An 18,744-nucleotide genomic window follows, 5' to 3' on the forward strand; every position below is an offset into this window, starting at 1 on the left:
ACTCTTAAGGAGTTTCCACATTAAATTCGAGTAAATTTAGGTTAGTATCACATACACTTTTACGCACCATTAAAATTACCATGACATACAATGACTGTTCTAAAGCCTTTTAAGCTTAATAACTTCACTAGTTAGGCACACATAGTCAGTATATATATCATTTTCCAAGGGTGGATCAATTTTCTTTTAAACACAGCAAAGAACTTCTTACGAAGTAATAGACTTGAAAAGTAATTTCATTTCCCAAAATAAAGTATTGAATTCAATTGCCCCAATCATGTCAAAGTCATCAGGTAAACGGCTATCCTGAAGATCCATTGGATCAGCTGGACCGACCACATGCAAGTATGTGTCCTTCTTACTAAGAATGACCGACTAATTTTCAGCAACTGAAAGAAAAACATGTCAACACTGCCCCAGTTACTTTCAGTCTTCCGGTTAATGGCTATCCTCATTTCCTAAGTCGAAAACAAGGACCAAAACATATCCGAGGAGATGTCCATCAAACCGAGGTAACCGACTAATTTTAAGCAATAAAGACTCATTTTTTTTTTTTTTTTTTTTTTTTTTTTTTTTTTTTTTTTTTTTAAATCAAAAACAAAGACATGGTTACTCGGGATTGATCATCCCATTTAGTTCAATTAGGTTTTGAAATCTGGATTTATCAAACGCTTTTGTAAACAAGTCAGCAAAATTTTCAAGTGTATCAACTTTTTCGATCTTGATCAGTTTCTTCTCAGCACAATCCCGTATGAAGTGATGACGAATGTCAATATGCTTAGTTTTACTGTGCTTCACGGGATTGTTAATTACTGAGATGGCGGCAGTGTTATCAATTAAAATAGGAGTGAGTAAGAAATTCAGACCATAGTCGCGCAATTGTTGCTGAATCCATAAAACCTGAGAGCAGCAGTTGGATGCTGCCATGTATTCAGCTTCGCAAGTTGAAATTGCGACTGATGTCTGTTTCTTGCACTGCCAGGAAACTAATCTTCCTCCAAGAAACTGACAGCCTCCTGTTGTTGACTTCCGACTCTGATTACAACCTCCATAATCAGAATCAGTATATGCCACCAGTTCAACGTCTCCTCCCTTTGGGTACCACAATCCTAGTTTCGGCTTGCCCTTGAGATACCGCAAAATCCTCTTCACACCTTTCATGTGAGATTCCTTTGGGTTTGCCTGAAAGCGAGCACAAAGACAAACAGAAAACATTATATCAGGCCTAGAAGCAGTTAAATACATTAAAGAACCTATTATCGCCCGATACAGAGTAGGGTCCACATCTGCGTCACCATCTGATTCAGCTCCCAATTTGTGATTGACGCAGATTGGAGTGTCATATGGAGAACTGTCCTCCATCTTGAATCTTTTCAGCACATCATGAACATACTTTGTTTGATGAATGAACATTCCATCTTTCTTCTGATCAACCTGCAATCCTAGAAAGAAAGTTAGTTCACCCATAGCACTCATCTCGAATCGTTTCTTCATGACAGCCTCAAAATCTTGACACATGGATATTCTTGATGCAGCAAAAATGATGTCATCCACGTAGACTTGAACCAGTAAGAAGTCACATCCTTCTCTCTTCACAAACAGCGTACTGTCGATCAAACCCCTTTCAAAACCATTTTCCAGCAAGTAGTCCGATAACGTTGAATACCAGGCACGAGGTGCCTGATGTAAACCATATAACGCCTTGCTCAACCTGTATACATGATCAGGAAAGTCTGGGTCAGGAAAACCCGGTGGTTGCTCAACATACACAACCTCGTCAACTTTCCCGTTAAGAAACGCACTCTTTACATCCAACTGAAACACCTTCATCTTTTTGAAAGCAGCAAACGCCAAAAACAATCGAATCGCTTCTAACCGGGCAACAGGAGCGAAAACCTCATTGTAGTCAATACCCTCTTGCTGATTAAAACCTTTAACAACCAGCCTCGCCTTATTTCTCACAATAATCCCCTTTTCATCTCTCTTGCACTTGAACACCCATTTCGTGCCTATAGCGTGCACATTCTTTGGTTTTTCGACCAAAGTCCAAACTTCCATTTTCCCGAACTGAGCCAACTCTTCTTGCATAGCTTCGACCCACGAGCTGTCCTTCAAAGCCATTTGATAATTTTTCGGTTCAATTTGGCTTATAAAGCAGGAGTACAAACATTCATTCATTATACCTGTTTCTTTTATGCTTGAATAAACACAGGTGTGCTCATTCAGGCTACTTCTGGTTTGTACACCCGAGGACACATCACCTATAACATTCTCCAAAGGGTGATCTTTGTGAATTCTCGTGGTCGGAACAGCACCGACATGTAAATTGTCTTCCAAGTTTGAAGAGATCTCATCTATGGTAGTTTCAGGCTGAGAGTGAAAAGGATTAATAAACTCATCTTCAGTTGAGGCCGCAGGGGTATCGATAGGGTTTGATGTGGAAGGCTGAGATTTTTCTGTCATCTGATGTTGCACTAGCTCCTCTTCCTCATCAAATATCATCTTCGTCACAACTCTTTCGTCTTCTTCAGCAATTTCCAAATTAGGTACGTTAAACGACTTAAACAGTTTAACATAGTCAAAAAGCTCAGCAGGTCCATTGCTTGGTTTTGGCGGTTGATAACTAGTAATGTCGGTGTTACAAACCACCTCCACCTTGCAAGTTGTCGTATTGAAGACCCGTCTGTTGGGAGTCCCAACAACATAACCGACTAGAATTCCCTCATCGGCTACTTCACCAAATTTCGAGTTAGTCTTCAAAATCGAACAAGGAGACCCAAAAGGTTCAAGACCACACAAGTTGGGCTTCCTTCCGTGCATAAGCTCGTAACAAGTTTTTCCAAGTCTCTTAACGGTTAACACCCGATTCAGAACATAGCAGGCTGTAGCAACTGCTTCAGCCCAGAACATCACAGGAAGCTTTGAGTCGGCCAGCATAGTTCTGGCTCCTTCAATCAACGTTCGGTTCTTCCTTTCAGCTACTCCGTTCTGTTGTGGAGTATACGGAGCGCTATATTGATGCTCAATACCCTTCTGAAGACAAAAGATTTCCATCTCAAAGTTCTTGAACTCTGTCCCATTGTCGCTTCTGATGAATTTAACTGATTTACTCATGACGTTCTCGACTTTTGTAATTAGATTCTTCACCATCTGAGTCGTCTCGTCTTTCGTTTTCAGAAAATATACCCACGAGTATCGTGAGTAATCATCAGTTATCACCAAGCAGTAAGAAGTACCGCCTAGACTTTGTACATTCACCGGACCGAAGAGATCCATATGAAGTAGTTCTAGAGTACCAGCAATTGAGTTGATCGTCTTGGTGAGATGGCTTTTCTTGTGTTGTTTTCCCTTCTTGCACGCTATGCATTTATCTTCAAAGTTAAAACTCTTTAAGGGAACACCCATCACAAGCCCATTTTTGACAATGAAGTTCATCTTACGAAGATGAATATGTCCCATTCTCCTGTGCCATAACTCTGATTCTGATTCGCTTGCCTTTGTCATTAAACAGGATTCTCTGGTGGCCATTTCAGTAGACCTCATATCCATCACGTATGTATTCGTTTCACGTGGAGCTTTCATTACTATCCATTCTTCTGGTATATGAAAACCAGGCTTCAATACAATTGCTTCATTCTTAGTGAAATGGACAGTATATTCTTTATCACAGATCTGCGACACACTCAGCAGATTGTGCTTTAATTCCTCCACAAAATTTACATTTTCAAGTGTCAGTCTCCCATTCGACACTGTTCCTCTCCCAGTTATTCTTCCTCCGCTTTCACCAGCAAAACTAACTCTAGCTCCCTGAACAGGTTTTAAATCTTGCAACAAGTGTTTGTTGCCAGTCATGTGCCGGGAACAGCCGCTATCTACAATCCAAAGATTGTTGGCAGCCCTGTTCAACTGTTCCTGCACAATAAAACAATGAGTTAGAATCTTGGGACCCAAGACCAGTTGGTCTTGGATCGATACATCCCGTACCCTGGCTTTCTCAAGTTAGCGTCAGGATAATTTCTGTACGTCCTGTTAGGGAATCTCCCTGCAGATTGAGTGTAATGCCTTCCAAACCTTTGAGAATAGAAAGTGTTATTTCTTGTGGTTTGGTTGTAAAAATGAGGTTGGTTTTTATGAAAACTTGAATTCGTTACATTTTGGCAATTTTTAAAGTTTTCATTTTTAGCTGGAATAAAATGACGCTTATTCTCATTTTTATTTGGCTTCACATCTCTAAATCTCGGTTTCAAAGGACAATCTGCAACAAGATGTCCTAACCTGTTACATCTAAAGCAACATCTACTCTCCATTTTCTTGTCAAATGTTGGTTTGGATGTAGAGGTAGTATTACCAGCCGTTCGTCTCACATAAGGTGGGACGTACGGATTGAGTGGAGAACTCTTTTTAGAAACTTTATCATTATCTCCACTGGTGGGTAATTCTACCTTTTCTTTTGTCTGACCAGATTCGGACAACATATCCGAATCTGATGAGACTGGACTTGATACAGAAATATTCACACTAGAAACAGGCGAACTTGTTTCGCCACAGCTAACACTTGGTTTGACACTAGTAATTCTAATTGGGGTTGACTGAGCAATCTCAAAATCAACAGATTTCTGAACACTTGGATTATAAGTGTAATTATGGTTAAAGGGTGGTGGAACCTCGTGGTATCCGATTCCTGCCCTCTTTGCAGAGGTACTTGGATCACTCACAAGGTGATCAAGGATAGCCGAGGAGTTTCTGAACTGCTCAAGTTTGCGGTTCAGTTCCACCACCTTTACCTGGTGGTCAGCAATCTGTTTATCTCTATCAGCAATCAATTTTGTCTTTTCTTCCAAAACCTCATAACTAAGATCAATAATTTCTATTTTCTCAGCAAGTTTAGTTTTAAGACTTTTAATGTCTTTTTCACAAGCCTTTATCTTAACTTTATAACTGTTTTCTCTTGCTTTAATGAAATGGTGATCTTCTTTAACAGTTTTAAACTCAGCATCTAATTTGACATACTGATCAGTTATATTGGTTAGTTGCTCAGTCAAATTTTCACAATTAGCACAAATAATTTTGGGACATACCTTGGATCTACCATCCTGATCGTTCGCCATGAAAGCAGTTTCTTCTTCATTTGCTTTCTTCTCTCCATCAACCTTCTCAACTTCTACAGCTTCAGTCTCAGCCATGTGTGCTTGTTCACCCAAACCACTTGAGTGTTGGTTCCAGTTGTATTCTCCTGCCTCTCTAGTTAACATGGCATTGATCTCGCGGTTAATTCCAGAGTGTTGGTTAGGCCTAACTTGTCCCCGTTCAACTCTCTCATTCCTACATTCCCTAGCAAAGTGCCCGAACTGTTGACAATTGTAGCACCTTACTTTTGATTTGTCAAATCCAGGCCTACCACCAACAAACTTTCTTCCTGTTTTGTTCATAAAACGTTTTACCCGTCTCACGATCATTGCCATTTGCCATTGCAAATCCATTTCTTCCAAATCGTCAGCATCAATCTGGTCATAATCCTCATCAAGAACGGCAGGGTCCACAATCTTCCCCTGGATATAATTCTCGTATGAAGCAATAAATGAAGCGTAGACTGCAAACTGCTCTTCAGCAGATTTTACACTCATAGGCATCTTGGTGTAATTATTGCTTGTGGGACCAGCTGAATAACCACTTGTAGAGGATTGAGGCTTTGAAGCACTAGATCCTCCAGCAACAAAACATACGTCCCCATTTGAGTTCACAGAAACATTTCCTTCATGTGCAGAGTCAGAACCTGACTCCCCCTTCGAATAAAATGCAGCAGATTCAGGCCTTGAACTTGAGCCTGAGTTAACTTTAGCACCATACATACCAGGGTCTTGTATCTGGTCTGTGGGTGTCTCCTTTCGAACCATATTTAGCTCATACGTTCTGAGCTTGTTCACTGCAGTTTCTAAGTCACAGTTAGGAAAGTCTTTGTCTTCCCTCATTAACACGGTATACATTTCCCACTTCGGTGGGAGAGCATCTAGAAGCTTTTCAACGATCTCCTCCTCTCGATAGGCAATTGAATAGTTGCTAAGCTCTGTCATTAAGTGATAGTATCGGGTGATAATATCATCTAAGGATTCATTCTTCAAATATTTGAAGACGGAGAATTGGGTTTTTAAAAGTTTAATTTTTGAGGCACGTATACCCACGTTCCCCTCGAATCTGTTTTCCAGAGCATCCCAGAGCTCTCTTGCAGAAGTGTACTTTCGGAATGTATGAAGAACTTCTTGAGGTAGTGCCATAGTAATAGCAGCATGGGCCTTACTCTCAGCCTCATACATTTTCTTCTCCTCGTCATCCATCTTACTGTACTTCTTCACCACATCACGTCCTTCGTATTGCATGGTTGGAGGTACATATCCATCCTGCATGCACACCCACATCTTGGCGTCCTGATATTTGATATACTGGATGAACCTGTCCTTCCATGCCACGAAGTCCGTTCCCTTCATCAACCTCGGGGCCTTAGTGGCTGACCCCGCCTCTACCTCCATCTTGACTAAATCTGAGATGTTAATCGCGGACATCCTTGCGAAAACCTGAAAAACCTGAAAAACACAAAAAAAAAATATTAAAACAGCTCAGATGGCGAAGTTAAGAATAACTTCGCTGGAAGTTAACTTCGCTGAACAAGAACTTCGCTGGATCTTAAATTCGCTTGACTTGGCGAAGTTAAGAATAACTTCGCTTAGAATGAGCGAACTTAGGATGTAAGCGAAGTTGGGTGGTAAGCGAAGTTACGGATAACTTCGCTTTGGCGAACTTATGAGGTAAGCGAAGTTGTGGTTAACTTCGCTAATCCTTATATCTTCGCCGAAACCCTAATCTCCAGTGACGGCAACTTCGCCTGAATTCAGCAACTTCGCCCGATGAACGCGAAGAACAGTTCAGATCTGAAACTCGGATTTTAACGAGAATTTTGAAGGTTTAAAGGCTTAAACACACTGGTAGGTAGCTAGAATGAATAAACACACCAAAAACTCGTCCCGGTAACACCCGAAATTAAACGAAATCTACACCCGCGTGAAATCCCGAACCTCACAATCGAGCCGATGGCTCTGATACCAATTGTAGGTTCCTGAACGCGGATCGTACACGGGAAATCTCTAACAACGCAGGTGCGGAATCCCTGCGTATATAGGTACGAGTGTAGATATTGTAGAGATTGAATACACGAACAATGAACACGAGCTATAAGGTAAACACGTTATATTGAATAACTAAACACGTGACAGTAAGTCACTGTTACAGAGAACAAAACGAAACAAAGCGTAACCAAAAACCCTAACTCACGTCCTCTTCTGTTTCGGCTGAAACAGTGTATTTAAACACGACAACTTCGCCACTGGCGAAGTTGTCAGTAACCTCGCTAAATCAGCAAGTTCGCCATAGCGAACTTGCTGATAACTTCGCTAGTTTACAAAACAAAACATAAACAAACCATTAACTATATTACAGACTCGATAACAAATACTAGACTATGAACTACTGACAAACATGTACCAACACTAACTCATAAAAAAACCATTAAAAACCACAACAAAAGGATTAACTACACAAAGAAAGATACAAAGATAGATCAAACAAGCCACATTAACAATGTACCTCACATAGTGTACAAGCAAGGTACATAGCACACAACTGGTAAATTCAACTGGAGACACATTTCGACTAGAACATCGTTTGGTAACAGCCTTTGAAAAAAATCATGAGAAAAATTTGTGTGAATTGAAGTCTTTCTGTCAATGAATACGAGATTAATGAAGATACACTACATCGTACTAAAGCAGTGGCGGCCCAAGCATTTACGAGGCTTAAAGCGAAGTAAAAAAATCTGAGGCTTTTTGCGTTGTCTGAAGAGCCTACCCATAAGACGAGCTCATGGGCAGGCCCTAGCCCAAACAAGGCCCAACAAAGACGAGCCCATTTAGCACAAAAGGTTCTAGAAGACGGTTTGGAAGGAAAAAGGATTGCGAGCTCATGAAACACGTCCGATCCGGTGAGTGGTTCGAGGCACGCATGACCCGGGATAGGGGGCGGTGACCCGGAGATAAAGATATGCGAAGATAGCAAAGCCAACGGGAAAGAAGGTCGGACCGGAAGACCTAACCAGAGGTGATAAACCATAGGATCTTGTGTATTTACATTCTCTTCTATAAATAAGGAAGACACAACACTTGTGTCACACCCCAAACCAGGGCCTAGGAGTGTGACCATCAGTTAGTACCTGTTTTGTAAATATATCAGAGTAGCGGATTCATTATAGCGGAAGTCTTTAAATATTAAAATATTAATTTACATTATCAAAACTACTCGGGAATTAAACACCCGAGTTTCAGTTTTACAAAACCGTGATATTAATAACACAAGGATTTGTAATATTCAAAAACGAGCCATCTCGAGCGATCTTCTATGACTCCAATCCTTGTATATCATCTAGTTACCTGCAAGGGTGGGAAAAACACGTCAGCTATATGCTGGTGAAACGTTGACTCGATAAAACAGTGTATAACAATCGTTAAATACAAACATAGTTTTCTGTTCACAATCTCAGCAGGAATGCCTGTTCATTCCCGGGATTTGTACCACTGCCCTACACACACAATTCAAAGGTTCCACGAGTACATAGCCCCTGTTCGGAGACAACTTTCCCCTAGGCTATGTAACCCTGTTGGAGAACCGGTTATGACTGACTTGGTTTTGTATGCCAATTATCAGTTATGTTTGGATCCAGACACATGTGTATTCGATCTAAGTTGCTTTTTATTATCTATTTTGTATTATAACGATTTTAGAGACTATATCTCATGCAAACATTTATCGGACTCTTTGTAATAAACAACCAGTCTATTACAAGAGTAAAATCAGTTCAGACAGTAAAAGGTTAACGTGTTCACCTTATATTGTCAGTAGGAAATATCAACCTCCTTGGCTTCAGTATGCTATTAACCTATAATCATAATAGGTATGCATAAGTACCTAGTTGGTATTATTCAGCAGACTTTAAGTCTGTTTCAGTTTCAGCAGACTCGAGGTCTAATCAGCAGACTTGAAGTCTGATTCAGTTCAGCAGACACGAGGTCTGATCAGCAGACTCTTAGGTCTGACCTAACCTTAGTATAGTTATAGTCGTTTTATGAAAATACTTTGAATTTACATATAACGTTTGGAATAGCACGCTTTAGCCTAATAAAGGATATCACGTTGGCAAACTTCTCCAGGTAAGCAAACGGGTCCCGCGGTTGATTGGGATTTGTACGAATTGTTTTCCTTAGGCAAGAAGAGTCTACTAATGATACCTCCCTTCCAATTACTACATGCCCGTCAAAATAATAGTTTTGATAACATTACTTCACATGGAAGCAATGTCTTTACTTTATAAAACATTACTTGGAAATTATTAATAGTTTAACGACTATACTTTTAACTAAGTTATAACTAGGTATTTAAAGTAACTAGTAAAGTATCTTAACCTTATTCCTACCTTAAACGGCTTGACGGAACTTAAGAACTTAAGAAATCAACAGCAATTCGGCTTGTACTTCGTTACAAGATCAACAACTCGTTAAACAGTGTAACGACACCTCGATTCTTCACGAAAACGGCCCTCGACACCCAAGAACACCCTTGGCACGATTACCTAGGTTAAGTGTGTGAAATGAAGGTGAAATTGAGATGCATTGGTTTGAACCCGTAGCTGCCCTTTTATAGGCGAGTTTTGCAGACCATCGCGTAGCGCGATGGCCCTTTCCCCAAGGCCGTCGCGTAGCGCGACGCCGCAATTAATCAGAAGCTGCCACGTGTTGACACGTGGTTGGCCACGTGTCCCGGGTTACTTAACCTGGTCATCGCGTAGCGCGATGGACCAGTTGGGTTTGGCTGTCGCGTAGCGCGGCGCCCCCTTTTTCTTGAATTGTGTGATTCTCTGTCGCGTAGCGCGACGGAGTTAGTCAGGAGACCATCGCGTAGCGCGAGGGGTCTCAAAACCCAAATTTTTCATTTTCAGTCCTTTAACTTTCAGAATTGGCATTTTTAGCCCAAAATTAGATGGGGTATTTTCACGGTGTTACAACTTGTAACATTCATTCACTCAATACAATACACATTCCATACAACATGCTTTCACTAACGCAACTTTGGTCCCATTCTTGTAATCGTTAGGAACCTTCCCCGATCAGCCGGAATAGGATCCAACATTGTCTTTATTCGATTAACAGCTTTGAAATATTCAATGTATTTCACACATTTACAAAATGTGATCCGTTAACTATAAAACACAATCCGAACACATCTTTTTAGGCCAACTACAACATTTAATTAATTTGCTTAATGCTTATAAAAGAAAATTCAAGTTTAAGTTATGTTCGGTAACTTTCTTACAGTTATGTCTTGGCCACAATCATGTAAGTAATAAAAAAACATTCCTTTTATAATAGAAATGCTACTATGCCATCAAGAATTGTACACAGAGAATAAAAACAATAAAAATAAAATGCATGAGTAGTATGGCATTGAGAAAAAGAGAAAAGAAATAAAATAAATGAAAATGAAGTAGGAAAATTTTTGGGCCTAAAAAAATATGGAGCTGCCAGGATTCGAGCATGTGCAGTCATGATTGCAGCGCTGAACTGTAACCATCACATAGTGAAGAAATGTTATTGAAGTTAAAGTTAATATAATATATATATTATATATTTAATATTTTTTTAAAAAACAAAATAAGGTGTCAAAATATTTACGGGCCTAAAGCCCTAGCTTTACCTAGTAAGCTTGTTGGGCCGGCTCCGTACTGAAGAGACAGTAGAAGGAACAAAGACAATAATACAACATGATCAATATCAAATAGAAGGAAACATCAAACATAAGAAACTTAATTGTTGTCTTTGGGAAATTTGAAAGTCAAATCAAACATATTAGTCTATATATAGTACTAAGTTACAGTCCACTTAGTAAAGTTAGGGTATAAATTTTAATTGTCATTAGTAGCAGGTCAATATGTAGTTTCATCAAATATATGCACCAGTTCATAATGTATAAATATGTATCGATGTACTGAACAAGTTATGAATAATGAAATAAAGTTTTGAGTTAATTTGTGTTCTTGTTCAATCAATTTGATGATGGCTTTGTTAGCCTTACATTTATTTTACTTAGGCATCTATCATATTGTTTATTATGTTATATTTGAATATAACTGTTAATTTGTCTTTACATACATCCCACACTCCATTTGAGCTTTTACATTGTCTATGCTAACTGATATGCATAATTACTTCAACTGAGCTTTTACATTGAAGAGATTGGCGATATTGTACGTAACAAGAAAATTAGATACAGAATAATCTGCAAGAGTAAACGGTATCTAAATTCTAACACCTAAAAATAAACTGAAATGTGTCTATTGTTGAGTTAACTATTTAAAAAAGTGAATAAGTGGTTAGTCTTTTTGGTTTAAACGACCATCCTTTCAGATATCGATTTGGCAGCCTTGGCTATAGCCTTCATTCTTCTACATGATTTCATGTGGGTGTGAAGTTTCTCAGGATTGAACTGCCTCCCACACTGCCTGCATCATAAAATGACATGCTTGGCCATGTTAATATGGAACAAAAGTTCAAAGAGATTGTATAAGAAAGTAACATGGTTGCGGTTTTGGGTAACAGATTACATTGCCTCAAATCTTTAAAAAGTTGGCTAGCTTTAATCAAATGTTTTTACACTCTTGATGGTTTTCTTTGCCTAAATCGTTGGTAAGACGAAGTAGAAATTGGACCGAAGTTGGTTAACTTAGAGGTTGAAAAATCGCAAAATATTGTCCCAAAAGATTATTTGGTTAGTATTTGATAGAATATATTAGTTATGACTTATTAAAATCATATCTACCAAAATTACAAGATATGATTTGGTTTTCTTTGTAACTGTTCATGTTGTAGTACAGTTGTACCATGTATATGGTTCATTAATAATATATAAGGCGTGATACCTTACGAGGTTTTCATCATTTCTATACTCGATAATTGCTGAGGTATAATTGTTTTAAAATTTTAAAGGAGTTGAACTTACGAGCAATAAGGGCCATTGACAAACTTATAAGCAGCCGGAATTGTCTTTTTGTTACTGGAGTCGTTGACGTTATGACTTGTCTTTGATCCCTCCTTCCTGTAAGAAAATATACGACTTATCATGCATCTATAAATCGTTCGAAAGCAGAACACAAAATGACCCGAAAAGAGGTTAAAATAAAGAAGATAATAATGATTCAAATTTCATATAGCTTTACCTTGTATCGCTTTGTTTCTCTAAAGTAGTCCAGTGACCTCTAGAAGACCACCCAAACTTATTGTCTCCTTTTGCAATATGACCAATATTTTTTTCATTAGCAAAAGATACATTACCATCTTTTCGTTTGATTACCATAGCTGAGTCATCGGTATCCACGATCCCACAGGTGATCAAGTTTAGGAAAGTATGAGTTGCGCCCGAGCCCGAGTAACTACTACTCTTTTCAAACGAATAGTTTGAAGAACGGGACGCGTTGGAACCATTTGCTTCTTTCTGGCTGCCACTCTTCTTGATCTTATCATCATTCTTGATTTTGCTCAAGTAAGTTTCCAATAAGGAATTAACTTCTGTTTTCTTTTGGCTTTGTACTTCTTCATGTTTAGTTGTGTCAACAAAATGATAATCTTCTTGTTGCTTTGGTGTGTCTTCAGTGGAGGTCTCGGAGCCAAATGAAGGCGGTTCTTCGATTTCAAATGATGTTTTCGTTGACGAGTTGGTTAAATGATCTTGAGATTCTTTTGCCAAAGGAGTTTTTCGATCTTTGATATCAAATTCGAATGAGGGAGTTGACTTTGTTTTGGAGTCATCTTTCTCACTATATGAACTAAAATCTGCATTGGGTTAATTATTAAACATTCGCATTCAAAGACTTTGGAGTACTATAAAAATAAAAGCTTGAATAGTTGAATAGATTGAAACCAATGCTCTTGAAAATATGTTTACATGGTTCATATGATATGGTAAGATGCACAAGATTTGAAAAAAAGAAAAAAATAAAGTCTTTGGCACAACCCATAAAGAAGAGTTGAAAGGTTAAAAAGACTTCCAAAAATATGTTATATGTGTTTATTATATTCAAAAGGAAACTGAAAATTACCATGGTTAAATGTGATGGAGGAAATTTCTGAGCCTTTAAGGACATATTCATTATCAGAAATTGGAGTGATGAGATCTTCATCTAGGAGGTCTTGCCATACATATCCAGCCTTGTACTTCCTGCAATAATCACATCAACAATATGTACTTAGCATGACAATCATGATCTGTTCTTTATATATATACAACGCGTCAAAACGTGTAACTCTTATGAAAATTATTAACTTAAAACAGATCCAAATGGTTAAACATTTGCTACAAATAACATTTCATATTCCATCATGCATGGTCCATACTATATTAGAACAATGAACTTGACAATTCTATGCTCCAAGTTGCACCAAATGAATGTGAACTCAATTTTAGAAACGACATATTCGAATATTATAACATGTAATTAAGGAAAATGAAAGAGAAAAAACCTCTTGTATGACCAAGCAAAACTCTCCGGCATGTCTTTTCCCCTTAGTTCCGATAACCATCTCTTAACATCTTCGGTAGTCACACGTTTCAAACATCAAAAACTTGCAAAAAGAAAAATGTTTGGTTTATACATTTAACATTTATACAACTACTGACCTCTAAGGTGAACACCGGTTCGTGAGAGATGATGCACACGAATGAGATGTGGATGCTCGATGAGTCCTTTACGACTAAGAAAATAAACTACGTGAATTTTCCTCACTTCACCGCCACCACCGCCACCGCTACCAGCTTTGTCCATCAATTTTCTGCAAAGGAAAATGGAAGACAAGCTAACAAAAATTTGTTCTTTTTAGGCAAACATCACTAGTGAAAGATAGTTCTTTTAACTATCTACTTCTACCCCTTTACCACCTTAAAGAAATCAATAATATAATAAAACCATAGACCAAATCTTTGTCTTTGGCCGGCCTGCCTTACAACATGACAAAAGACAACAAGAATGTCTTTCTTTTACAAATATTTAATTCTATATATTATACAACATGACCAAAACAAATTACATGAATATAATATATGCAGGCCTCCCCTTGAATGGTTTTATAATATTGAGATATGCAAATCATAAACTTTTATGAAAATCTTGTTCATTTGATCAGATCGAAAGAAAGAAAGAAAGACAATACCGTAGATCGACTTGGATAATCAATAAACACTGATCAAGAACGCGATAAACTCAATCGTCGGATCATAGTCGAAAGAAAGAAGGGTATGCATGTAATTTTACATGGTTTGGAGCTCAAAAAATGGAGGTATAGCTTATAGAGAAACAAGGCCAGGTGGGCAACTCCCCGAGAAGTATGTTAATGTTATATTACATGTTCAGCTTTTGACCAATTTTAGTTACCTTAAAAACCACAAAAGTTTCTTTTTTTTTTATTTCTTTTCATGTTGTGATCACTTCTATTCTTGCATGATGTGTTTAATTTCCAACAGTTTATATAATCCCAAAGAGAGAATAATGGAGACAATTATTGGCGTAATTAAAGGGCAGTTTGAATTTTTCAAGTCTTTATAACCTTTTTATTTGTTTATTAATGTAATGGTGACAGTTTTCTTTGTCCCAATAAGGTTGTTATTTGTTCAGCAAGATCGAAAAATAAATTTTTCATTTTTTTATAAAAATATATAATATCATGCAATAAGAATTAAATCAAACATTAATTTTTAACCATAACATGTGAAAGTATTGTGTCAATACTTAAAATGTATCTAGTTTATCAAGATCTTTAATCATATTATTTGTACTCCATAAAGACACTTAATTTTGATATGCTTATTCAATCCGTTTCAAGTTAATGCAATAACGTAATTTTTACAGTTAAAGTTAGTTGATTAAAGTTAATTCACGTTAGTCAACCAAATTCAATTTTGGATACTCGTTGACGTAATGCGTCAAATCAATTAAATTTATACCAAATGTCACCTAATGAGTCTACGAAGACCGATTAAAAGCTATTATAAATTTTTAAAGTCAATATGACTCGCTAAGAAGTATGACTAATTGTAAACTCCATCACGTGTTATCAATCATGGATGATTGTGGATATAATTAATCAGATGTAACATTTTACAATCTAATATGATTTGGCAATGTCAATCTTGCGTATAGATAGTTATTTATGACTCTTAAGACCTAACACGACACATTAAGATATGCATGATTCATTATAATTCCTTCTCTTTTTCATGATGAGGGGAAGATAAAAGAATGACAAGAAAAAAAGATAGAATCGACCAATCATACGGGCATTATGCATTACATATAGATGTACAATAAAATTGAGCCTTACCTTCTTCCATCAAAGAAATAAAAAATAGGATCGATCAGACCCCGATTGGTAAATGATCAACTTAGCACCCTTTCTTTCGAAGGAATTCAAAATACTATGATGGCTTTGTTTCTTTATATATTTATTATTTTTTTTTGTTTATGTCCAACTTGGTCAAACAAAGACAAAGTTGGTCATTCCTGGTTTATCATGAACATAATTCATCATGTGTAATGCATTGACCAAAAGCGACCTCATAACACCCCTTTTGCATTGTTATTTAAGCTATTATGACTCTTTAAGAAAAAAAAATATGACTTATTGAGTGATGTGTGACTCATTGTAACTCATTGCGGCTTATCTTTGTTAACCAAAGTCACACTCCGTTAATCAAGGTAAACCTAGTCAAACAAAGTTCTTTATAGTCATGTATGATGTCTCAAGTCTAGCACATTAAGACTTAACGTGACCTGAAACTACATTAAGACTTAATGTGACCTGAGACTAAGTGTTGTGAAGAGGTTACTTAATAAAAAAAGGTATCAGGTTGATGTTGAGCAAGAGATGCGCACCCCACCTTTTTGGTGATGTTGAGCGCCACTATGTTGGAGTGAAAGAATGATTAAAAGCAGTGCCTTTGAGGTGTTATGATAGAAAGCTAATTTTTATTTTGCTGAGGTGGAGGTGGAGTGGCACCCCCTCCACCTCCATAGCACTTAATCTAATAATGCTCGTCAAGCCCCTACTACGGTTCCTAAGACTCAATAAATACTCATCAAGGCATGCATGACAATTGACACATTATAACTCACTATGAAATCAAAAATATTTAAAAAATAAAAATGATAAGCTCCGTTTAAAATTTGTGGCTTATGTAACAAGGCTAATCATACATTGTTAATTTGTGGCTCCCTAAAACAAGTTCACCCTTACGGAATATCTTGTTCAATTAAAGTCAGTTTTATTTAAATTGAAACTTGATCGAAACATGTTAAGAAACATATGGGTTTGTAATGAACACATGCCAACATCTCATAAAGGGGAGTTCTAGGGACACCATCCCATTTTTGCTAAAAAAAACCCCAATTTGCCCCGTATATGGCTATACGGGGGCGTATGAGGTCCCTTATAAGCCCCGTATAGTCCTATACATGGCGCGTATAGGGCCCCGTATAACCCCTCGTATAGCCTTATAAGGGGCATATTGAGGGGGTTTGGGTGTCCCTAGTAAGACCCCTCATAAATGCTTTGATTAAGATTTGGCCATTGGAATCTTACCTAAATTCGGTATAATTTTAATTAAACATAATTGGAAAGTACAAAAGAGTTGTAGTCGAGCGGTATTAAAGTGTATATCAAGGTGTGTATATGGAGATTGTTAGATATTTTAGTGTTATTGGATTAACTTGTCGATAGAGGAAAATACATTATAAGATTAAGCAAGTTAGGTGACGCAAGAGTGTGGGCTTGTTTAACAATAATGTTATTCGGGCTTTGTTATTTGGTTTTATACTTAGGCTTAAGTGTAATGTCAAATGGGCTTTTAATTATTTATTTGGGCTCATAAGGGAAATGGATTTGGATTATATTAAAGCAAGTTTTTTTTCATTTCCCTAGATTATTATTCTAACTTCATCGAATACATGGAACAGAGAGGACGGTTACTTCTTGGGGGAGGCATATGTGATCCTTGGTATAAGTATTAAAAAGGAGTAACAATGGTAGAACCATAACATAGTATCATTATATTGAGAAAGTGTTAGAAGAAATTTAAACATTTCAATTGTTCTCTAGTAAGTAGTACCATAGATTCAAGTGTCAAGCTTATAGATGGTTGATGTATGTTATGATTAGCACAAGGACTGACATAGTTTATGTTGTGGGTTAGTTGAGCAAATATGCTAGTAATTAATATTGCTCAACATTGACAAGCAATAAACAAACTGCTTAAGTACCTGAAAGAAACCATAAACTATGGTTTGTGTTGTTCAGATTTTTCTTCAGTTTTAGAAGGGTATTATGATGCAAGCTGTATAACTAAGTGGAAGTGTATTTTCTATTCAGGGAAGGTTTCATTTCATAGGTAATTAAGGAATGAATTTTGATATAATGTTTAATATATGTATATCCCGTGTACATTTTATTTATATTTATTAGTTTTATTTAGTTTATTAGTAAGAAAGTGGGTACTTTAATCATGCTTTTGAATTTCAGGTTATGGTGCATTAAAGATACATAATGGAAGCTTAATGTTGTAACGCCTCTTAAACGTCATTGTTCAGTGTGCGTATTAAAGTGGTCATACGAAACTATTAACAGAAATTACTTTAAGAATCAAATAAATATGAAAGGAAATATGAGGAGGCTATTGTGAAAATATGAAGATAATTCACTTTATGAGATATGAGAAAAAAAGAAATGTGTGTGCGATCTTTCAAAGGACATCACGTGTAGATTGTTATACCATATTTAATTATTAACCGACTAAAACATGGTATAAATTTATGATTATTAAAAAAACCCTAGAGGAGTTTTTGGAGAGAAGTGAACAGAAGGAAAGGGTACGGGCGAACAGAAGGTTTAGAGGGGAGCCGGCTACGAACAAGAAAGAGAGAGATTAAGCACTTTGGTTTGAGCATCGAGCATTCGGGTTCAACACTACTCATCCAAGAATCCTTATTAGTCAGTTTGAATTTATTATTTTCGTCATGAATTTATTGTTTAAACCTATTTATTTTCTTTTGTTCTTGAGTATGGTTGTTGACTAAACCCTTAGACCGCCTAGGTTATGATGAACTTACTTTGATGTTTTGTTTTGACTTGGGATTATTGATTGTTATGGTTTTTATGGTTTAGTAAAAGATTTACTTATATTAAATTGATGCGTATGAATGCTTAGGATTGTTTGATGAGTTTTATTCCATAGCTTTCCTTGATTATTGTTTGTCATATGATAGGATTGCTATTAAGTCGATTACTTTGTGTTCTTGATTATTTTATGATTGATGTCATGATAAGATCATAGGAAAAATATTGTCAAATAAACCTAAGTGTGCTGCTAACCTAAAATCTGTAAAGTGCTAAGTACATAATAGATCTTTATTATTTAATCTTGCTAGATTTAGTTCTTCGTAAGGAGTCCGTCTAGGGTTGATTATTTATTATTGTCTATTAAATCAATTAAATATTTTGAATTGTCTTTGATTTTCGCGCTGTAAGGTAGCATTTCGTATAAAGGAACCAGATCATAATTAATTAGGTGACCGTAAGGGAACTTGATTTTCAAATACTGGTGTGCGTT

The 18,744-nt window shown here is 37.0% G+C and overlaps 1 protein-coding gene across 1 annotated transcript; it reads right to left on the reverse strand.

Annotated features, from left to right (window-relative positions):
- Window positions 1–11,481: 11,481 nt before the first annotated feature.
- LOC143609370 (protein SOSEKI 1-like) lies at window positions 11,482–13,930 on the reverse strand. The gene is made up of 6 exons (XM_077084137.1): window positions 13,768–13,930; window positions 13,611–13,680; window positions 13,190–13,308; window positions 12,311–12,923; window positions 12,094–12,267; window positions 11,482–11,596 (listed from the first exon to the last, which is right to left on the reverse strand). The coding sequence occupies exons 1-6, from the start codon at window positions 13,910–13,912 to the stop codon at window positions 11,482–11,484; spliced, it is 1,236 nt and encodes a 411-aa protein (XP_076940252.1). The 5' UTR covers window positions 13,913–13,930.
- Window positions 13,931–18,744: the final 4,814 nt, after the last annotated feature.

Source organism: Bidens hawaiensis, unplaced genomic scaffold (assembly GCF_021521415.1).
Source record: "Bidens hawaiensis isolate Kalapana, Puna unplaced genomic scaffold, B.hawaiensis_p1.1 tig00419582_1, whole genome shotgun sequence".
Taxonomy (NCBI): Eukaryota; Viridiplantae; Streptophyta; class Magnoliopsida; order Asterales; family Asteraceae; genus Bidens; species Bidens hawaiensis.